This window comes from Cherax quadricarinatus, chromosome 55 (genome assembly GCF_038502225.1).
Source record: "Cherax quadricarinatus isolate ZL_2023a chromosome 55, ASM3850222v1, whole genome shotgun sequence".
Lineage (NCBI taxonomy): Eukaryota > Metazoa > Arthropoda > Malacostraca > Decapoda > Parastacidae > Cherax > Cherax quadricarinatus.
The window spans coordinates 3,160,357-3,184,574 of record NC_091346.1 but is presented as its reverse complement, the minus strand read 5'-3'; the positions used below and the strand labels follow the sequence as shown (position 1 = coordinate 3,184,574).

At 39.1% G+C, this 24,218-nt stretch overlaps 2 protein-coding genes across 2 annotated transcripts in view; both read left to right on the top strand.

Moving 5' to 3' along the window:
• Positions 1-20,011, top strand: part of LOC138854326 (uncharacterized) — a 45,725-nt gene extending 25,714 nt beyond the window's left edge. The window contains exons 5-7 of the mRNA XM_070096769.1: positions 229-329; positions 9,973-10,119; positions 19,284-20,011. Coding sequence (XP_069952870.1) covers positions 229-329; positions 9,973-10,119; positions 19,284-19,377 — 342 coding nt within the window. The 3' untranslated portion in view covers positions 19,378-20,011. The remainder of the gene's footprint in view (positions 1-228; positions 330-9,972; positions 10,120-19,283) is intronic.
• An 86-nt stretch (positions 20,012-20,097) lies between these two features.
• LOC138854329 (adhesive plaque matrix protein-like) lies at positions 20,098-22,509 on the top strand. Its single transcript, XM_070096785.1, has 2 exons — positions 20,098-20,376; positions 20,452-22,509. The coding sequence occupies exons 1-2, from the start codon at positions 20,099-20,101 to the stop codon at positions 21,122-21,124; spliced, it is 951 nt and encodes a 316-aa protein (XP_069952886.1). The 5' UTR covers position 20,098; the 3' UTR covers positions 21,125-22,509.
• The last annotated feature ends 1,709 nt before the right edge of the window (positions 22,510-24,218 follow it).

Here is a 24,218-nt window from a genome sequence, read left to right as displayed (position 1 = left end):
TTTATCAACTTATCGGTATTTTACACCATTTTTATTGAATTTACACTGCTTTTACAAAAAAAAAAAAAAAAAAAAAAAAAAAAAAAAAAAAATTTTTTTATAAGCCGCGACCGCAGCCGCAGGCTCGGTGCAATAAACATCACATACACTGAAAACATTACTACCTGGTAATTAATATTTTTGCCTTGTTCAAATCACTATGTAATCAAAAAAACTTGTATTTGACAGCTGGGAAGAGAGTTGTACAAGTACTTTACGGAGAACCATAAGTACTTATTTACCGAGTATACAAGTCTCCCAGCATTTTCATCTGAAGTACAAGTGATCAGGTAAGATTTGAGGTTTGGTCTCTGGTAATGTCTGCTTATTGGGCAATTTCACCCCCACCTACCCTACACTCACATAAAATTAAACAAGTTTAGATTTAAAAAGGATGTAGGAAAGTATTGGTTTGGAAATGGAGTAGTTGATTAGTGGAACAGTCTGCCTAGTAGGGTTATTGAGGGTAGTTTCAAATTTAGGTTTGATAAATACACGAGTGAGGGGTTGGATTTGAGAGGGACTTGCACGTGAGTTAATAGAATTATCAAAACCTATTGCTTGGGTAGAATTGAAAACTGAGTTGGGCAAATATTTTGTTAGTGGGATGGATGGTGAAGGACCTGCCTAGTATGGGCCAACAGGCCTGCTGCAGTGTTCCTCCTTTCTTATGTTCTTATGTATCCAGTTTTATTTTAAAAATCCTGTGCTGGGCGACAGTGCGAAAAAAAAAAAATCTTGAACTGAATGCTTCATCTGTCTCAGGATTAGATTTTTAGAGTGAAAATTTCTTAGTGGAGAAATTAAAGCCACAGATGTGAAGGGCATGGAGAGAGAAAAAACAATGACACTTATTAGCAAATGGTATGAAAAGTACTGAATGTATATACCATTGTACATTGGCTTCCGATAAAAGAGAAAAAAAACCTGTCGCCGATCGATGGACGTGCACTTGAAGGTAGGGAAGCATTAGATTCAGCTTAGAACTTTATGGAAGGCGGAAGATATTAGTCATCTGGTCAACGAGCAAAGATATCTGCATAGCGAAGCTAGAAAGACTTAACCCAGTGTACTAGGAAGCAAAGCAATTTTGAAATACTCCATATAAAGGTCAGCAACAATAGGGGATAGAGGAGAGCCAGTAGCCACAACAAAGGTTCGAGAATACATATTTACCTAGAAAGGAAAAAGCATTCGAGTCCACACAACGGCGAAGATCAACAAAGACATCAATAGGTATAGGGCAAATGTTTTGTTAGTGGGATGAATTGTAAAGGACCTGCCTAGTATGGGCCAACAGGTCTGCTGCAGTGTTCCTCCTTTCTTATGTTCTTAGGAGATGAAGTAGCCCTTCGTTGGCCTTCACTTTAAGAAAATTGAGATCATTAAGAGGGACATTAGTGTAAAGGGACTCCGAGTCAAGACTTAGCATTTTACGAATGTGAAGGCTTACTCAGCCCTGTAAGATCTTAAGTTGATCTTACCAAGGCTGGCTCCTCCTCAGGAAAATTAATGAATAGAAAAAAGAACAATAACCTACAAATATAAACACTTTATCGTTAGAATTGAAAATATAAAACTTTTAAATATGAACTTTTATCCTACTTGAAAGAAAAATGAAGAATGAAATGAAAAAAGTGATATTTGAATTCAACGGTATTATGTCTGGTTGATGTTGACACAGCGCTTTGTAGAAATTGTGGCCGTTGCTGATGTGGGGGGGGGGCGGGGGTCACAGTTGTTGAGTGACAACCCAAGGACTAGTTCGTCACAGTCTCTAGCCTTGAATAATCCGTCAAGATGATAGGAACGCAGGTCTTTCACCACTGCAAAGATGAGGGGTAGTTGCCTAGGGTTAGCCACACTCGGGTATGTAGATAAAAAGTGACGTCCCAGAACTCATGTGAAGTTCGTCTCCAACACTGTTTCTTTGGTTGCCAGATGACCCAAGCTGACATTCCAAGCTAGAAAGAGACAAAAGTTATACACTACTTAAGAAATCATTCTCCATGATGATGATGGTGAGGATTTAAAAGCAAAACCTGGAAATCAAGGCAGAATGAACTATGTTTTAGAATTGGTTAAAAGTGAAGCTTTTAACCAATATATCCACTAGAATAGGAGCAGAGGCTTTTACTTACAGTTGTGTTGGGAGCTGTGAGTCAAGTGATTATCCATCTGGTTGGAGCCCCACACGTCACCTTCCCAGGTGGAGAAAAAGGGTGGGGAGATAGCGGGAGCTAGACACTGACCCTACCTTAACAAGCGAACTGGCAGTCAAACTATCGTCACCATATACAAACTCGCTACTCCCCTCTGTTGAACTTTTCCCTCACAACGAAGCCGGATGTGACTGAATGCTTCAATGAAGTTTGGAGTTCTGTATATGGGGTTTTGACTCGCAGGCTTTTTTGTGTTATCCCGTAGGCCAGTAGCTCTCCTGCAGTGCTCCTCTGTGCTTTTGTTGCAATGCACTACCACCATCACTATTATTACCATTTCTTCTTTACCACTCTACTATCTGCCATATTTTTTTCTAGTTTTTCACTTATACTATTTCTCTCCCTTATTTCTACTTCTACCACTGCTGCCTTACTACTACTGCTTCTATAACCACCGCCGCCATCGCCACCGCCGCCACCGTCGCCACCACCGCCACCGCCGCCACTGCCACCACCGCCACCACTGCCGCCATCTTGACTGCCAGTACCTCTCTCTCCTCCGCCTACTCTCATAGATTTTCTTGCCTTCTTCCCTTCTGGCTTCACTGTGACTTGTTAATGGTACAGTTTGGACTGTAAGGTCGTCATTACTCTACCTCTCCTAAGAGCGGGTAATTTGCGAATTGCAACATATATTGAATTAATAAACATATCCCTTCAAGAGTAATGTCTTAATACAGGTGAAGGGCTCTTGATCCAGAGAATTTGAGCTGCCCTCCTTTTCTTTGAATCACATCTGATTGCCACTACGGATTGAATACTTCTCCAAATAATGACACAAAGTTAATAACATATATAAACGCATTGATAGATAATATTATGCCTGAATAAATATAAGTTTGTTTTCCTCTTTTAGATAAATTAGATAAATTCTGTATGTGCCCATTTAATTACACAAGTTAAAGTAACAGAAAATACCAGCATATGAAACTAAACAGTCTCTTCCCCTCACAACCTGTGTTTAGTGATTATTTTAAATTACAGATGTTAATGTTAATGACTACTATACAATCTTTATATCAACAATGTATCTCTTAAATCTTTTGTATCATATTATGTAATAAAATAAATAGACTATCTCAAAATCTTCTCTGTTAAATTTGAAATATTATACTATAATAACTATATCCCTAAAATATCAGGATAAATATTAAGGCATATTTGAAGTCATCTCACATTATTTACATTTTAGACTGCTATATTTAAATTTTCCAGCAGCTTCCAGTGCATACATTTTAATCCAGAATTGCAGACTTTTGTTTTTAATAAGCAAAACCAAAATCATAATTTAGATTACAGTTTCTACATGCGTCCAGAAAAACGTTGTTAAAATTGGAATTGAAGCTAGGCTGTTTATTTTATTTTTTTTTAATAGAGGATATATATAACACTGGAGAAGCCTGTCCTTGGAAGTTATCAGCACAAAAACGAGTACCTCGTTTAAGAACCACTTGAATATATTTGAGATAATTTTACTAGATATATTGCAGGGACTTGCTAGATACACATATAATATAATACACAGACCTCCCTGACATCAATGACATACTACTATATAGAAAGCCTCTGGTTATGCAGAGTATTTCGGATAACTTAGGTTAATTTTTGTCCCCAGGATGCGACCCACACCAGTCGGCTAACACCCAGATACCTACTTACTGCTAGGTGAACATGGATAGCAGGTGTCTTAAGGAAACTTGACCAAATGTTTCTACCCGTACCGGGGATCGAACCACGGACTTCAGTGTGTGAGCTGAGTGCGCAACCCACCGACCTACGGGACATCGTAGGGTAGCTGTTGTCAGTTAGAAATAATAATTTAATCATTATTTACTACAAGTACATGCACAAGGTACACAGGCCTAGCTGACACCAATGACATATTACTGTATAGAAAGCCGCTTGTTATGCACAGCATTTCGGGCAAATTAGGTCAGTTTTGTCCCAGGATGCGACCCACACCAGTCGACTAACGCACAGGAACCCATTATTACTGATGAGGGAGCATAGACAACCGGTGTAAGGAAACACATCTGATGTTTCCACCCCTTCGCCGGGAATCGAACCCGGACACTCGCCGTGTGAAGCGAGAGCTTTTGCCACCAGGCCACTGGGCAGTAAACTACATGTCATGAATCAGACGTCGCTTGACCTTTGGTGTGAGCGGACGTGCGCAGTAACTGCCCCTACCGTCAGTTTGTGTAACTTTGGTTTTCACAACATGGCGACACACAGACGTCGACGGGTGAATACTATTGGCATTGAAGTCGTTCGTTGGGCTGTTTTTCCCCATTCGGAACAGCTACTGTTGCCGGCTATCATCAGGGACACCTATGGTGTAGCAACTGAAGAGCTATATGGAGTAGCACTGAATGGGGCCTGCAGAATCTTTGTAAAATTCCGTAATGCCAGTGTTTACGAGGACATTGTCACCCGTTTTCAAGATGTCAACATGATGGTGAATCCAGCAGTAATGGTGAGACTACATGATGTTTCTTGTTTTTTCACATGGGTGAAAATAAGGAATGTGCCGTTTGAAGCAGATGAGGTGGATCTACATGCAGTATTTGAGAAATATGGAACTGTTCACCTGGCGACGATGGGTACATGGAAGGACGGATCGTACACGGGAATGCCTGAGGGTAATTTCTCGCTAAAGATGACTCTACGACACCCTATACCTTCGTATGTGCATTTGGAGGAGTTCAGGACGCAAGTCCTTGTCACATACGCAGGGCAACAATAGACATGTAGATTGTGTGGTGCCTGTGGCCATATTGCAGTGAGCTGTCCTCGTCAACGGGACACACAGGAGCTGGAACCTCACCAGGACTCATCAGGGAGCCAAGGGGCACCTGTGGAGGCATCTGCGATGAGAACATCAGGACACAAGGCGTGGAGTGTAGAGGTTGATGAAGCGTTGTCACGGGATGAGGGATGTGCAATGCTGCCGGGTGAGCAGGAAACTTCAGGGGCAACACAGGCGACCGTGAGTAGGGTGCCACCTGAGGACGAAGGAGATGTGAGGAGTGCCATAGACTCGATGATCCATGACTTGCTGGGTTCCCCGGGAGAAGTCGAGGTTGAGGGCCTTGCAGGTGCTTTGGAGTCTGATCTGCTCACCTTGCAAAGGATGGAGGATGTGTCTGGACCCAGCTTGGACGACGCCTTGCAGCATGAAACTGTTGAAGTGGAGGTGCATGATGCAGGTTTTCAGGAGATAGTGAAGAGGACAGTGTTTACACCGGCCCAACGCATGGAGAAGAAGGCTTGGACCAAGGTCGATGAGCGGAGCCTTGGTGGACCCAGGGGTTAAGGTCCTGTTAAGGGAGGCCTTAAAGGACCGGCTGAGGGCCTTGGGTATGTTCGGAGAAAAGAGGATAGAGGCTCTGCAATGCATAAGGGAAAACCCCCAATTACAGTTTCAAGAGCCTCACTATAAATGTTAATGGTTTAAGGAATGAAAGGAAGCATGATTGGTTTCAGAAATTTGTGGTACGGTGTGGAATAGACGTGGTGTTCGTACAAGAACATAATTATAAACCTGGATGTGTGTTGGTGGTTGAGGGATTTGCTGTCTATGCAGGCCATTCACCACGTTTGAAAGGGGGTGCCGCAATTTTGATAATGGAGACTAGCCCGTTTACTGTTCACCATTGGGAAGAGGGAGGGGAGGGGAGGATAGTTCACGTGGATGGGTGGTGGGGAAGGGTAAGAGTATCTTTTATGTGTGTTTATGGTCCTGCGGAGAGGGATAGAGGGGTTAAAAATGATTTTGTTCGGGATGTACTGGTTTATCATTTATGTTTATTGCCCGCAGTTGCAGTGGTGGACGGGGACTGGAATTGTGTAATTCGGCGTAGGAATGTGGAACCAAGAGGGACGGGGTTTTATTCAGGAATGTTGGGCGAACTATTAAAAGGAGTGGGGTTGGTAGATGTGGCAGGGAGTACGACATGGAATGTTGAACACACATTTGTATGACAGGGATACGCAGCTCGACTGGATAGAATCTACATTACTGGTCCAGTGGTGGTAAAAAGTGTCAGGGTTATGAATGTAGGATTTTCAAATCATAGGGGCATCATGGTGATTTTGGATTGGGAGGGTTTACCACATAGGTATAGGGGTTATTGGAAATTAAATGTACGACTCTTGTGTGATGATGAGGGGAGGGTCTTATTTGCGAGGTTCTGGGAGGATTTGTGGGAGGGTGAGAGGGAGAATGGTGATGTGTTGGGGTGGTGGGACACGTTTGCAAAGTCGAGGATTCGGGACTTTTATGTTCATATGGGGCGTCGAGAAAGTCAAATGGCTTATGGGCTTATTAGGTATATTGAATGGCAATTACAGGAATGCTATCAAAGGGATGGGAGTGGAGGATACCTGGTGGAACTTATCGCAAGTTTGAAGTATAGACTCAGGGACTTACATAACGAGAGGTTTGACACGGTGTGGGTTACGGGTGATTTAGAAGAGGTTTTATGGGGTGATAGACCGTCGGCATGTGTCCTGCGTGGACAGAAGAGACGGCGTATCGCAATGGAAATGGTTGGGTTGCGTGTGCATGCTGCAATGGCGGGATATACAGAGTGACAAGAATTGGTGTCAACTGAGGGGATGGTTGGATATGTGGATGCTTGGGTTGCTGAATACATGGACAGGGCAGGTATAAGTGAGGAGGCTTTATGTGAGATGGGGGAAAGTGTAGAGTGTGTGCTTACTGAGAGTGACAAGGAGTTGATGGGTGGGGCCATCACCGTGGAGGTGTGGGAGGGTTTAATGAGTATGAATCGTGGCAAGGCTCCTGGAATTGACGGGTTGCCTAGTGATTTTTATGTGCAACATTGGGATGTATTGAAAGATTTTTTAGTTACCTTATTTAATACTATGAAGACCTGGGGGGAATTAGGGGCGTCTCAGGCGACGGTGGTAGTAGTATTTGTACCGAAAGGTGTTAGACAACAATTAAGGATTATCGTATGATATCCCTCATGTGTGGGGACTATAAATTATTTGCAAAAATTTTAGGTAATTGCTTAAAAAGGGTAATTAATACAGTAATTGTTAAAGGCCAATATAGGGTGCCAGGGCATTCAATGTATGAAGGACATGGGGTCATAAGACGTTTTATAGGGAGTAGGCAGAGGGGGGGAGTGTTAGCGATTGATTGGGAGGCGGCTTATGATAGTGTGGAGCGTCAGGCGTTGTGGCGCTTTATGAGATGGCAGGGTTTTGGAGAGGAAATTGTGCAATGGGCGCGGTTGTTATATAGGGATGCTGGTATGTGTGTGCAAGTCAAAGGGAGGTTGGGAATGCGTGTAAGGTTGGCTCGGGGTTTGAGACAGGGGTGCCCTCTGTCTCAAATCCTGTTTGCTTGTTTGCAGAACCCTTTTTATAGGGCGGTGGAAAGATGCGTCCGTGTGGGCAGGTGGGAGAATGGAAACAGTGGCCAACCGGGCATTATTGGATATGTCGATGACACAACGGTTCTAGTGAGAGGGACGGAAAGTTTAAGAGGATTGGGGAGAATCATAGATGTATTCGGGGCAGTGACAGGTATGAAGGTGAATGTGGATAAGTCTAAACTACTAGTTTTGGGTGGGTGGGGAGAGGGGGACGAGATGTGTGTAGGGGAAAGGTGGAGAGAGGTGGATAGACTTAAGATTTGTGGGATTGTGTATATGGCAAATGAGGTGTTTGCGAGAGAGGAAAATTCAAAGTGTGTTGTGAATAAGGTGCTGGGACGTTTGAATGGGCTGAGGACGCCTCACCTGTCTTTACATCAGCAGGTCATTGCGGTGAATGCGCTTTTATACAGCAAAATTTGGCACGTTGCTGCAGTGTACCCATTGGTGTCAGGCGATGTAAGGAGGCTTTTGGGTAGAGTTTTTAAGTATATATGGGGTTTGGGGTGTGGTTAAGGAGGGAGGTAGTAACACTTCCAGTACCCAAGGGCGGGCTGGGGTTAATTCCACTGGGATATAGATTAAAGGGAGTTTATGTCAAGCATGTGTTCAGGCAAGAGTATGGGGAAGGGGGAAGGGGGAAGGGGGAAGGGGGCTGTGTAAAATGCGGGAAAATATTCAGAGGTAGTGGAGAGGGAAGGATCTCCGTGACTGTGAGGCAATTTTGCAGATTTTTTTGCAAGCCAGTGCAACATCGAAAATGAGGGTGGTGTCAGTAGAAAGGAGGGTTTGGTCTCAAATAACGGTCCCTGTGGAGGGAGCTTACCCCATGTATGCGTGGGACAGCATTTGGCGGCGGTTGAAGGGTTTGCACTTACGGCCACGTGTAAGAGAAGTGATGTTCCGATTCTTACATGACTTTCTACCATCAGCGGCGGTATTAAACAACAGACGAATATGAGAGAGTGGCGTGTGTTCATATTGTGAGGAGGAAGAGCCTGCTTTCCATGTTGTTTATTTTTGTGACCGTTTAGGTGTCGTGAGGGAATGGTTGGGGGGAGTGGGGGGGAGTGGATTATCAGTTCTAGGGGCTTTAAGTTTGGATCTGGGTGGGGTGGAGGACAGGGTTCAACAGGCGATGGCTTACATAATTGTTGATTTTGTTTACATATCATGGACGTTACGGGAAAGGACGGTTCGGGAAAGACTAGGGGCGTTAGCAGCAACTTTTTATAAAACTAAGTGTCGTAATAAAGAAATATACAGAGGTAGGTGGGAGCGAGATTTTACGGAAGGCTACGAAGTTTTTACATTGGGGGATTTGTGGCGACTGTAGTTCAGGGGTAGAAACGGGCTAGTCTCCCAGGGGAATTGACTTATGGAGTATGCGTGGTGTATGCCTGATGGGGATGAGTTTTCATTCACGGGGGAGTGCTTTTGGGGGGAGTGAGATTGCAAGAGTTTTACTCTCAACCGGGTTTGGCATTGCACTTTTGTATTGTTTTGGTTGTGACCTATGAGGATGTTCCTCTATATAATGTAAAGGTTTCTTTTAGTCCCACATTGAGCTAAAAGATTACCTTGTAAGTAAATATGTTAATGATTGTGGTATGGTGTAACTTAATGTATATTGTCTTGACATGCAGGTATGGCCCCTAGATATGTAACCTGAAAGATGAGGTGGGGTAAGAATGTGTGTGTCTGGGTTGTATTTGGGAGGGGGAGAGGTGGATGTTTGTTGCAGTGTCTGTGTCTTTTATATACTGTTTATGTACTTTTCTGAAACATATATTACTGAATGTAGGAACAATGTTCTACAGGGTTTTCATAGGATTTCTTTACTTGGAAAGAAAAGACTTTAATTTTATCACTTATCTTTGTTATTTGTGTATATGTTTTACGTTCCTTGATTTGAGATTTTCATTTTTGTATCGATTGTTTTCCTAATTTTTTTTCCTAAGCATATGGTTATGTAGTTTATTTAACAGTTTTTTTTTGTTTTGTATTTGGTGGGACTTTTCAGAAGTTCAATATATATTCTATAAAAGTTTTTCTTTTTTTCCAATGTAATGCTTTGAACTACCTTTCTAGGTAGTTGTGAGTTTGTGTGTGATTGACACGTTTTAAGTGTGGATCTGTATGGACTTGTGTCTCTGTTTTATTTTTTATTTTGTGTTACTTTGTCTATATGTGTCCTGTTTGTGTACCAGAGTTTTTCAATAAAATATAAAAAAAAAATGTCATTAATCTTGTCATGTTATACTGTTTGATTTTCGTATAATATTTTATATAATCTTTTACAGCTCCAGGGAAAACAAATTCTCTATTGAGACAGATGTGACGCTGGAAACCATCTTGAAGGAGTTCTCCTCCTGGTCTTCCTTCATTAAATTAAGAAAAATTGAGGGTGAAGAGGCAGCATCACGGTTCCTCTCCAAGGTCAAACAAAAGTAAGGAGAAACTTTTGATGGTGATTCGTAATTTAATTTTTTTCAGGGTGCCTGAAAATACTCCAGTGTTACCGAGGCTATTCCCAGTAGTCGGTTACATTATAATAATTATAGTTTGATGTAACATCAGCAATTACTTGTATCTTTCATGTGAGATAGAAGCATATATTGGTGGTTTAACACTATGTAAGAAAACACACAGAGGCAGTGAGAGAAACATCTCGATATTTTTTCCAGTTACCTCATGTGTCTTGCATAAATGTTAACCAAATCCACCCGATTGCCCTACTATTTTTTTTTCAGAACAACTATTTAAGAATAGCCCGATGTTTTCCCTTGAATTATGTTGAAGTGATGCTTCAGCATAATAATGAAATAGTGGGAAGTACAATGTCTGCACATTAAACGAGGGGTTTGGGATATTGACTGTTTGGAGTGACATCTAAACTGTCGTATACGGGCACCTCTGCAAAGATTGATTATGTGTGAATGATGGTGAAAGTGTTTCTTTCCTCTTTGGGTCACCCTGCCTCTGTGGGAGACGACCGACGTGTTAATAATAATAATAAATTTATTTTTTCTGTAATATACAGGTACTGTAGCGTATAATAAAATATTGTTAGGTACAAAAGAAAATCACTAACATGTTGTGCATTTCGCTTCCATAGTGCTGGTGGACCTCATGCATGAGACTAGAGATCAAGAATATATAGTTAACTTTTAAAATGTCTCACAAGTTGACCTTTCAGTGGACCAAATTTTTATACAGGACTGATTATAGGTGAATGTGACCACCCGTGAGAACCGGAGAACAATGGGCAACTCTGGGAATTAATTACCTGCTTGAACCTCATTATATTCATATCAGTAATTTAATGAAAACAACAAAAATAACTATTACCAATTGCTACAACTCTGAGGCATGTAGGAATATTTTGAGACACCTTAGGTCACCAGGAGAATGTCTTCCTTCGATACCCACTACCTCATACAATCCCACAAGTTACTCTGGACCTATATTAACTTCAAATTTAATAAACACAACCAGTAATTCTGGTTGTGTTTATTAACTAACTAGTTTAATAGCTACCTTAGATCATATATTCACAATTGTTAAAATAATCAAGGTGCTATTTTCAGATTATTTTACTATTATATTCCCTAGCTCCTTTATTTGATTACCACTTTGTTTGTTCACCACTACTTATTTTAGTCCCTTTTATATTGTCTCCTTTATTTTAGCTTTAAAGAGCTACCTTAGTTCATATATTTACATTTGTTAAAATAATTCAGGTGTTATTTTTTTAGCTTTAGAATATTTACTTTGTCTCATACTTAAGTCTAATTGTAGATTCACTATAAATCTTATGATTACAAACATTGATCCTGATACCAACCTCTTATTGAATGACTTAAATGAATCAAACAGCAACTGTAATTACTACACTGCAGAACAATCAAAGGCACTTCTCAGAGCCAACAACAACATAACTGTCTTTAACTACAGTGTCAGATCTTTAAGTAAACCTTTCGATGACCTCACAGCATTACTAAATTCTGTGCAAGCCAGTATGTCCATCATTACTCTCACCGAAACCTGGCTAAAGCCTGATACTACAGATGTCTATGCCATTCCTGGTTACACAGCCATACACAACTGTAGGCCAGACCAGCAAGGGGGTGGCACAGCTACATACTACTCAAACCAACTGAAATGTATCAATACTTGCACAAGGGATGAACATGGGGAATATATAATAGCTAAATTCAAATCCAAATACCTACAAAAACCTCTCACAGTGATAAACATCTACACAGTACCACAGTGAAACAGCCGTTTTAGTGACAACCTAGGAAGTATGATAACTGATGCGCACATGAATAAAGATCACTTACTACTCTCAGGTGACTTCAATATAAATCTCCTGCAAGACCAGGACCCACACGTTACTGAATTCACAAACACTATGAGTAACTGCTTGTTGCTACCAACAGTAACAAAACCTACAAGAATCTCTGAGACTAGTGTTTCCCTATTAGACCACATCTGGACCAACACCATATCCCCTTTAAAATCAGGCATAATCACAGATAATACCACAGACCACTACCCTACCTTTCTCATAACCAATCTAGGTAAATTACCCCAAGACACTACTAAAGTAACTAACTTTCAGACTTCACAATGAGGCAGCCATTAATACCTTCACAACAGCAAAGACAAACATCGACTGGCAAACTGAGCTAGAAATCTACACAGATATTGATGAATGTTTTAATTTTCTAAAAACGATCCAATCCCTCTATAACAAGCACTGCCCTAAAAAACTAAACAGATCACAGCCAAGAGACTGAACAGTCCCTGGCTAACACCCAGCATCCTCAAATCCATAAATACAAAGCACCTATATGAAAAATAGTACAGAATGGGTCACATAACCAGAGACCAAACAAAACGTTACTCATCAGTCCTAACCAGCCTGATAAGGGCAAAAAAAAATTGTATTATAAGAACAGGTTATCCAACTTAAAAGGTGATATAAAAAAGACCTGGAAAACCCTATTTGAAATTCTAGGAACAAAAAAGATATCAGGAAACAGAACAATCAATCTAACAAAACCAGATGAACCCCAACTCACACCAACTGAAACAGCAAACAGACTGAATGTTTTCTTCTCCATCATAGGAAAAAACCTTGCCGATAAAATCCCAAGCTCAGATACCCCACCCAATGACTACCTCACTGGCAACTACCCGGACACACTGTTCCTAGCTCCGACTAACCCAACAGAAGTCTCACTTATTATCACTGCACTAAAAAACAAGACAAGAGATTTAAATACCTTACCACCCTTTATATACAAAAAAGCTAAACAAGTACTGTCATCAATCATTGCAACACTCTTTAACAAAACCATCGAATCCACTACCTTCCATACAGTTCTCAAAATAGCAAGGGTCACCCCGATACATAAAGGAGGAGATCAAACAGACTTGAATAACTATAGGCCAATATCCAACTTACACCCTCTCTAAATCTTTGAAAAATTTATTCATAAGCTAATCTATTCCTACCTCATCTTCCACAACATACTCAACCCCTGTCAGTTTGGGTTCAGACCTAATAAAAATACGAATGATGCTATTATACACATGCTAGAACAAATATACACTGCACTCGAGAAAAAAGAAGTCCCATTGGGGATCTTCATTTATTTATGTAAAGCCTTTGATACAGTTGACCATGATTTGCTCCATATAAAATTGTCACACTATGGTATAAAAGGGCACTCCCTCAACTACCTAAAGTCATACCTCAGCAACAGAAGCCAGTATGTGTACACAAATGGAGCAAACTCTTCCACACAGCCAGTTACAGTTGGTGTCCCACAGGGAAGTGTCCTTGGCCCTCTTCTCTTTCTCATTTACATAAATGACCTACCAAATGCATCGCAACTACTCAAACCCACACTATTTGCAGATGACACTACATACGTCTTCTCTCACCCAAGCCCAGTCATACTAGCCAATACTGTAAATACCGAATTACAGAAAATATCTACCTGGAAAATGATTAACAAACTTACTCTCAATATTGACAAAACCTGCTTCATTCAGTTTGGAAACAGAACTACAGATGTCCCTCTTAACATAATGATAAACGGATTACCTATCACAAAGCTAACAGGGGGAAAATTCTTAGGAATCCACCTTGATAATAGACTCAAATTTCAAAAACATGTACAACAAATTTCCAAGAAAATCTCCAAGACCGTAGGCATACTATCAAAGATACAGTACTATGTTCCACAGTCAACCTTCCTGGCCCTATATCACTCGCTCATTTACCCCTATCTCACCTATGGAATTTGTGCATGGGGCTCAACAAAAATAAACTATCTCAGACCATTAATTACCCAACAAAAGGCTGCAGTCAGAATAACATATTCCCACTACAGGCAGCACACTCCACCAATATTCAAAACTCTAAACCTACTCACCATACAAAACATCCATACTTATTATTGTACCTACTACATACATAGAACACTCAACTCTGACATAAACCCTCCCCTCAAACGTCCCCTTACCAACCTCAATAGAGCACATGACCATAACACAAGGCACAGATCACTTTTTGATGTTCCTCGTGTCCATCTCACACTATGTAAAAACTCAGTGCACATAAAGGCCCAAAAATCTGGAATTCATTACCTATAAATATAAAAGAAATGCTGTCTGTTTACCAATTCAAGACTCTTCTTACAAACCACTTACTCACCCACAACTAAATAAATACTGAATAACTGTATCTCATAAATGTATAACCTGTAACCCTATCAAACTATGTTTTTTTAAGAAAGAAGGAACACTGCAACAGGCCTACTGACCCATGCGGAGCAGGTCCATGTCCCCCATCCCCCTGGATTAGCCCAATGACCCACCCATTCTGGTCACCTCCACTCAGGGAAGGAGCACGGCACCAGACCCAGCAGCACAAGCTAGTCAGGTCCAACTCACACCCACCCACGCCCACTCATGTATTTATCTAACCTGTTTTTAAAACTACACAACGTTTTAGCCTCAATAACTGTACTCGGGAGTTTGTTCCACTCATCCACAACTCTATTACCAAACCAGTGCTTTCCTATATCCTTCCTGAATCTGAATTTTTCCAACTTGAAACCATTGCTGCGAGTCCTGTCTTGGCTGGAAATTTTCAGCACGCTATTTACATCCCCTTTATTTATTCCCGTTTTCCATTTATACACCTCGATCATATCCCCCTAATTCTACGCCTTTCGAGAGAGTGCAGATTCAGGGACCTCAGTCTATCCTCATAGGGAAGATTTCTGATACATGGGATCATCTTTGTCATCCTCCTCTGTACGTTTTCCAGAGCATTTATATCCATTCTGTAATACGGTGACCAGAACTGAGCAGCATAGTCTAAATGAGGCCTAACCAAGGATATATAGAGTTGAAGAACAACCTGAGGACTTCTATTATTTATTCTTCTAGATATGAAGCCAAGAATTATGTTAGCTTTATTGCAAACATTAATGCACTGTTGTCTTGGTTTTAGATTACTGCTAACCAGAACTCCTAAATCCTTTTCGCAATCAGTAGTATTAAGATCTACATTATTTAGTTTATATGTCGCATGGTTATTTTCCTGTCCAACATTTAGAACTTTGCATATGTCTATATTAAACTGCATCTGCCACTTCTCCAACCATTGCATCAGTCTATTCAAATCATCCTGGAGTTCTGTAGTGTCCTCATTAGAATGAATTGGACGGCCTATTTTGGTGTCATCAGCAAATTTGCTTATGTCGCTATTTATTCCCTCATCTATGTCGTTTATGTAAATTGTGAACAATAATGGGCCCAACACTGACCCTTGAGGAACACCGCTTGTGACGTGCCCCCATTCTGATTTCTCCCCATTTGTGCAAACTCTCTGCTGCCTATTTGTCAGCCATGCCTCTACCCAGGGAAAAATTTCTCCTCCTATTCTGTGTGCCTTAAGTTTCCTCAATAGCCTCTGATGTGGAACTCTATCGAAAGCCTTACTGAAGTCCATATACACAATATCATATTCATTACCATGATCTACCTCCTTAAACACCTTAGTGAAAAATGTTAATAAATTCGTAAGACAGGAACGCCCCTTTGTAAAACCGTGTTGAGATTCATTAATCAATCTGTGCCTATCAAGAGGGCTACGAATTGCTTCGGCAGTTATTGATTCCATAAAATTTCCCACTATGGAGGTAAGGCTTATTGGTCTATAGTTCGAAGCCAAGGACCTGTCACCTACCGTGTAAATAGGTATTACATTTGCCATTTTCCACTTATCAGGCACTATGCCAGTTTGTAGTGATATGTTAAAAAGATTAGCCAAAGGTATGCTAAGTTCCTCTTTACATTCCTTTAACACCCTTGCAAACAGTTCATCAGGGCCTGCGGATTTGTTAGGTTTTAGTTTGTTTGAGGACCATGTCACTAGTTACTGTAATCGTGCTTAGTTTATTATCGTCCTGTTCAACATAATCTATTATTTCAGGAATATCGCTAGTATTTTCCTGGGGGAAAACTGAGAGGAAGTAGGTGTTGAGAATTTCACACATATCCTTATCACTGTCAGTGATCTGACCAGAGTTACTCTTAAGTGGGCCAATCTTGTCCCTAATCTTACTTCTGTATACCTGAAAGAACCCTTTTGGGTTAGTCTTTGAATCCCTTGCGACCTTAGCCTCATAATCCCTTTTTGCTTTTCTTATTCCTTTCTTTATTTCTCTCTTTAATTGAATGTATTGATTTCTTAACTGCCCATCCCCTCTTTTGATATGCCTATATATGACTCTATTTTGACCAATGAAATGTTTCAATCTATTGTTTATCCATTTGGGATAATTTTTGTTAGATCTAATTTTCCTACTCGGAACAAAAGTTGTCTGGGCAGCTAGAACTATGCTCTGAAAAACGTCATACTGGCAACCAAGATCACCTACCTGACCCATAGTCAGGACATCCCAATTTAGCCCACCCAGGTAATTTTTCAGCCCCATGAAGTCGGCCAAGCGAAAATCTGGGACAGAGATTTGATTGCAGTTATCTGGGTAATTCCATGATATATTGAAACTAAGTGATTTGTGATCACTTTCCCCAAGCTCATCATTAACCTCAAGATTATTAATTAGTGACTGCCGGCAAGAACCAAGTCAAGCAGATTGTTTCCTCTAGTTGGTTCCGTCACAACCTGTTCTAAAAAGCAATCCTGAACCGTATCAAGAATGTCACTAGACTCAAGATTTCCTGTCATATCGTTCCAATCAATTTGTCTAAAGTTAAAATCTTCCATTATCACAACATTTTCATATCTAGATGCCTTATGAATTTCCTCCCTTAACAGCTTGCTGCACTCCCTATCAAGGTTTGGGGGCCTATAAATCACACCCAGAATTAATTTGTCACGACCCTTGGGAAACTGTAGCCAAACAGATTCTGTGTTCGACGTTTCTAATCTTATATCATGTCTAAGACAACAATTTAAATTTTCTCTGACATACATTGCCACTTCACCACCCTTCCTGTTGACACTATCAGTGTGAAACAGTTTATAACTCTGTATGTTGCATTCAGAAGGCATTTCTCTATCTTTCAGGTTGAACCAGGTCTCTGTTATACCAATATTATCTATATTACCTACACTTGCAAGTAATCTTAGCTCATCTATCTTATTTCTTAGACTTCTACTATTTGTATAGTAAACCTTAAGGGAGCTAGTCACTCATTGCCCTCTGCTATCTCTCTTTGTTGATCAATTGATTTGCCATTACTAGCAACTTTATTCTGAATATTGTCTTTTAAACATATCCCTGAAGTATCCCGGTAATAACTGCTGTTTTTAACCCTAATACTGCAGCCTGATTGTTTCCCACAAACACCCATACCTCTATAATCTATCAGTTTAAATTCCTAGACAATCATCAGTTACCCTCTCAATCGAATTGGCTAATGCAACCACTCCATCCCCAGAGAGGTGAACCCCATCTTTTGCATACATATCACTTTTGCCAAAGAATAGGTCCCAGTTATCAATGAATGGGATTGCAAGTTCCTTGCAGTACCTGTCTAGCCAGCAATTTATGCCAGTTGCCTTAGACATCCATTGCCCATTCCCTTTTTAGGCAAGATGTTACATATGACTGGGATCCCTCCCTTAGACATTACTTCTATGGCTGACCTGTACTTATCCAGCAGCTCCTGTCTCCCAATGTCATTACCCCCAGCACTAAGACAGATAATGGGCTTGTTCCCATTACCTGACATAATATTATCCAACCTGCTGACTATGTCACCAACACCAGATCCTGGAAGGCACACCCTCTGTATGACCTTTCTGTCTCTGTTACAAAAAGCACGGTCCATATATCTTACCTGCGAATCTCCTACTATTAAAATATTCTGACCTTGATTAGCAGGGGGATCAATGGTACCTTCAACCTCACTAACCACTGAAGTACACTCGTCCTGGAGAACAGAGAATCGATTTCCTACCTTCACATCTTCTCTGTTAATCCTCCTTATCTTCCTTCTTCCTGAACTGTGAACCACTTGCCACTTAAAGCGGCTGCCACTATCACTGCTGGTAACCATTTCCTCCTTACCAGCTAAATCCTTCTCACACTCCCAAACTCACCTAGGTGAAGTTTCAGCCTCCTATTTTCCTCCTGAAGAAGTAGAACCTCCTTCAACACTTTAACCTGAGATTCTAAAACAATACAACAAGCCATGGTGCTTGGTAACACCCCATGCTAACTCCCAGAGCTTAGGACAGGTATGACCGCAGGTAACCACTGACCTCAGCGTACTGACCACTGACCTCAGCGTACTGACCACTGACCTCAGCGTAATTACATTACCAAACAGAATACTCCATTATCTTGAATGCACAGTAACTCATCAAATGACCATATGACCTGCCTCTGAAATACTCAATTGTGCTTCATGCTGTAATTTGTTTACTGTAATTTTTACCACTGAATATATCATTGCTTAGTTAATATTAAGTTAATTTTAAGCCTGCCCATAATGCTCTGCATACAAGGGGCTTTTGGCATGTACACTCAACTACTGTATTTCTTTGTACAACTATGTATCATGTCCAAATTAATAATAAATAAATAAAAAATTCCAATATGGCGCCCCCTTTCCCCGCCGACGCTACGTGTTTGCTGGTTCCATTTTTAATTCACAAATTAATTTTAACCAGCAACCATGCAGTTCATGGAATTACATGCTAATGCACTATGGTTTTAGAAAATTCAAAAATATTTTCCACAATTACTATTATTATTATTATCATTATTATTCACAATTACTATTATTATTATTATCATTATTATTCACAATTACTATTATTATTATTATCATCATTATTATTATGGGCTATATTTTTTGTTTTCTCGCATTTTAAGGAACACTTCCAAATGTCTTCGGTTTTATCTGGGAGGGGGGGGGGGAAGACGTATTAATTTTGAGAGAGCTGTCACATTTTAAATATTAGTCACTCCAACATGCAAAAAAAAAAGGCCTAGATATTCTGCAGGTCAACCTAGCATAATGAAACTGATATAATTATTTTTTCCTACAGGATGCTTGAGGCAATGGGTATTCAAGACGAGGGAGTGAAAATTACAAGACGGTTCAATTATTTCCTCATAATGTGGCGGAAACCATTAGCCTAGTCAGAAAATGTTTAGGATGCTGCGTGCCGAATAGGTAAAACTTGCGATTTTGGTTTAAATAGCAACGCTCTTCTTGCCGAATAAGGCAAGCGAAAATTTATGTGTGTAATAATTTCGCAAAAATCATTCTGAACCTAACTAAAAAAATATATTTAGTTGTGTTTGTTTATTATTCAATTATTGTAAAGCTATCTAAAATATATTTAGTTGGATTAGGCTAAAATAAATTATGCTTGTTATAATAAGGTTAGGTAAGTTTTTTTATTTTTTTTGTACAAAATTATTAATTTTTACATTAACATAAATTAAAAAAAAATATCTTTAAATGTATAAGAGAAAATTTTAGAAAGGATTTAATTTTAAATGAGTTCTTGCTAATTGACCAATTTTGCCTATTAGGCACGACACACATATTATATATATATATATATATATATATATATATATATATATATATATATATATATATATATATATATATATATATATATATAATCATAAATCATGTTACCAAGCTCTAATCTTCAACGTAAGCTCAGTTACCAAGCTCTAATCTTTAACGTAAAACCAGTTATATATTTATCATATATCCAATAATAAACTACTAATCTTTAAAATAAATGTAGAATTACAATGTTATAATTTTCAATATACAGTATATCAAGACTTACAAATCTTGAATCATAAATGTGAATTCAAGGTTACTAGGCTCTTAATCTCCATGGTGAGCCCAGAGTTACAAAGCTATCATCCTCAGTATAAACCAGAGTTACAAAGCTATCATCCTCAGTATAAACCAGAGTTACAAAGCTATCATCCTCAGTATAAACCAGAGTTACAAAGCTATCATCCTCAGTATAAACCAGAGTTACAAAGCTATCATCCTCAGTATAAACCAGAGTTACAAAGCTATCATCCTCAGTATAAACCAGAGTTACAAAGCTATCATCCTCAGTATAAACCAGAGTTACAAAGCTATCATCCTCAGTATAAACCAGAGTTACAAAGCTATCATCCTCAGTATAAACCAGAGTTACAAAGCTATCATCCTTAGTATAAACCAGAGTTACAAAGCTATCATCCTCAGTATAAACCAGAGTTACAAAGCTATCATCCTCAGTATAAACCAGAGTTACAAAGCTATCATCCTCAGTATAAACCAGAGTTACAAAGCTATCATCCTCAGTATAAACCAGAGTTACAAAGCTATCATCCTCAGTATAAACCAGAGTTACAAAGCTATCATCCTCAGTATAAACCAGAGTTACAAAGCTATCATCCTCTGTATAAACCAGAGTTACAAAGCTATCATCCTCAGTATAAACCAGAGTTACAAAGCTATCATCCTCTGTATAAACCAGAGTTACAAAGCTATCATCCTCAGTATAAACCAGAGTTACAAAGCTATCATCCTCTGTATAAACCAGAGTTACAAAGCTATCATCCTCAGTATAAACCAGAGTTACAAAGCTATCATCCTCAGTATAAACCAGAGTTACAAAGCTATCATCCTCAGTATAAACCAGAGTTACAAAGCTATCATCCTCTGTATAAACCAGAGTTACAAAGCTATCATCCTCAGTATAAACCAGAGTTACAAAGCTATCATCCTCTGTATAAACCAGAGTTACAAAGCTATCATCCTCAGTATAAACCAGAGTTACAAAGCTATCATCCTCTGTATAAACCAGAGTTACAAAGCTATCATCCTCAGTATAAACCAGAGTTACAAAGCTATCATCCTTAGTATAAACCAGAGTTACAAAGCTATCATCCTTAGTATAAACGAGAGTTACAAAACTCTCATCCTCAGTATAAACCAGAGTTACAAAGCTATCATCCTCAGTATAAACCAGAGTTACAAAGCTATCATCCTTAGTATAAACCAGAGTTACAAAGCTATCATCCTCAGTATAAACCAGAGTTACAAAGCTCTCATCCTCAGTATAAACCAGAGTTACAAAGCTATCATCCTCAGTATAAACCAGAGTTACAAAGCTATCATCCTCAGTATAAACCAGAGTTACAAAACTCTCACCCTCAGTATAAACCAGAGTTACAAAACTCATCCTCAGTATAAACCAGAGTTACAAAGCTATTATCCTTAGTATAAACCAGAGTTACAAAGCTATCATCCTCAGTATAAACCAGAGTTACAAAGCTATCATCCTCAGTATAAACCAGTTACAAGCCTGACCACTCGTCACTGTTGATACAAATTTTTGACCGACGTTGTCCAAGTGGGACTAAGCAGTTGTGAGCCCCACTATGCACTTCATGATGGAAAATGAATCAAAGGATTAACATTCTTTTCAAGACAGTAATGATGAGCAGCGCTGAATTATCCATACGGGTTTAGTGCTCAAATTAATTTTATTTAATAATAAAATTGTTTTAATGTATACGGGGAAACTGAGACTCGTGAAAGCAACACTGGGATAAAGAGAGGTGTAGCCATATTGATTTTCTTAAGAGTGCTCTAAACTGGATGTCTTAATTCTTTAAAATGAATTTAAAACATGTTCTCCCCTTACCAGCTGAAAATTCTCCAGACATTTCTTAACATGCAAAATAACCAGTGGAAAAAAGTGAGCTTCCAAGCGCTTTCGTGATTTTTCTCATTATCAATGTTCTCACATTACATACCAGACATAACTAGAGAATAGCAAAAGGATTTCTTTTTTTCAAATTCCACCACTTCCATTTTCACTTGCGCTGGAAATATTAACTATGTACGTGCTTAATACGTGACCATCTTTCTCCTTAAACATGTGAACTACAAAATGTTAAGAAATCTTCCCACAATTTATTGTATTTCCTCTGTTCTGTTCTTTATCACAGGTTATATTCCTCGAGATGTTGATAAGTAAGACATGTGAATAAAGATACCTAACTGTTGCACATGTCTTATTTATCAGCTTGTCGGTATTGTATGCTATTATCACATTTTCACTGGAATTGTTTTTATATCTGCTAGTGTTTCTAGGTGATTTGCATCTTTAAATAACGTACTTGCAGCTTACAGTTTTAAACGTAGCAAATTAGCTGTTGGAGGAGCGTCCTGCGTGGCGTTCTGTAAACTTAACACCTATGTACTGAAAAATGGTCAAATATACTCTTTACAATACCTAATTTTCTTTATATACTTGTCCACACTTGGTGTTACTGAATAAACTAAGTTTAGGAATAAGGTAAACTTGTGGGGGAAATACTGCAACTATCTAAATGGAGACTAATTAATGTTATTGGACATTACAGCAGCAATTTTTTTTTTTTTTTTTTTTTTTATATTTTATTTATAACCAATACAGTATACATAAAAATAAAAATAAAAGGAAACAGTATGGATCTCAATCCTGAAGGTTCGGCCATTGACATAAGAAACCAAAATAAACTAACACAAATGGATTGCACATATATTCTTGCAAGATATAGCTGTATAACATACAACAATAACTTACGGCAAGAACATAGCTACAAATAACCACAGTAACAGGTTCGTGAACTAACATATATAAACATTCAATGACTCAAAACCTAACTTACATATAAAATTACAATTGAAAATAATATATACAAGAAAATGTAACAATTACTTCCAGCCTTCTCATTAATCAATAAACCAAAACCTAACATCATAATCCTACTAGAACATCTACATACTTATCCCTAACATTACAGCTTTACATATACCAAAATACAAATAAACATAAAAAGAAAACAGCTTAAATCTCAGAATCGACTCATTACAGTTACAATAAACCCGTATACAACAATCTCAGACACAAAAGGAATGCGTCTATAAACTGGCTAGATATATCTTTATACCATACAGCCAAAACTTACGTTAAGAACATAGCCATGAAAAACCAATATCAGGGTGCTGACAGTCTATAAGTACAACTTAACATACAAAAACCTAGAACATAACATAACCTAAAAAAAAAAAACCACTTCATATGGCAAAGAACAATACCATTGTATAATACTATACAAAGTACATTGAAATGACAATTAAAACAAAGTATCGAAAAGGGAACATACAACAAGCATGTTGAATACCTATAAACCTACACTTCACATACACCACAGTATTATCTTTGTATAACACATTTGAGGACAAAAAGAAAAACCAAACATACTTAGATCATGCTTTGTGTCACCTCAAACCTTCAAACACACAAATACTGTGAGATGTACCCTCTCACACATACACACAATGTAGTGCAACAACACTACTTACATATTATATTCAATACCTTCTGAAAAACAATGTGAAAAACATATCTTACACAACTACCCCGACCAAACTCACATCACAAAAGAAGCTTATTTATTATATTACCAAACATACCACACACGCTAACATCCATACACATGTCCATACTCAAGAAAACTAGCCCGCCGCAACCCCTTACTTTACACTTAAATCTCTTAAATCCTTCAACCTGAATCTACGATGACCTTCAGTAAATGCTGTCTCCCATCTTCCCCCATAAAGATCCCTATTGCGGCACTTTGTTCTATACATCCTGGCCCCTGACACTCTTATCCTTTCCTCGACTCCCACCTCCCTCATTGCCCAAGATATATAAATAAAATCAGTGACCACATACACAACCACATTCACCACCTGCTGACTCCACCCACCTATATCTAAACTTAACACCCGCAACACCTGTAACCCTTCCCCACCCACTAACCTAACTACCCTACTTAGCCAGACCCTCACATCTTCTAAACAAGTACAAAAGTACACAGCGTGAAATATGGTTTCCGGACATCCACACGCTTTGCACTCCCCACCCTCCCTTAATCTCCTATTAAATAACACAACCCCA

Bases quoted from the DNA above. Each gene is read 5' to 3' on its own strand.
- LOC138854329 (XM_070096785.1), top strand. From the start codon at position 20,099: ATGGTGAGCCCAGAGTTACAAAGCTATCATCCTCAGTATAAACCAGAG. The intron at 20,377-20,451 runs GTTACAAAGCTA...AGAGTTACAAAG, and splicing joins CATCCTCAGTATAAACCAGA to CTATCATCCTCAGTATAAAC.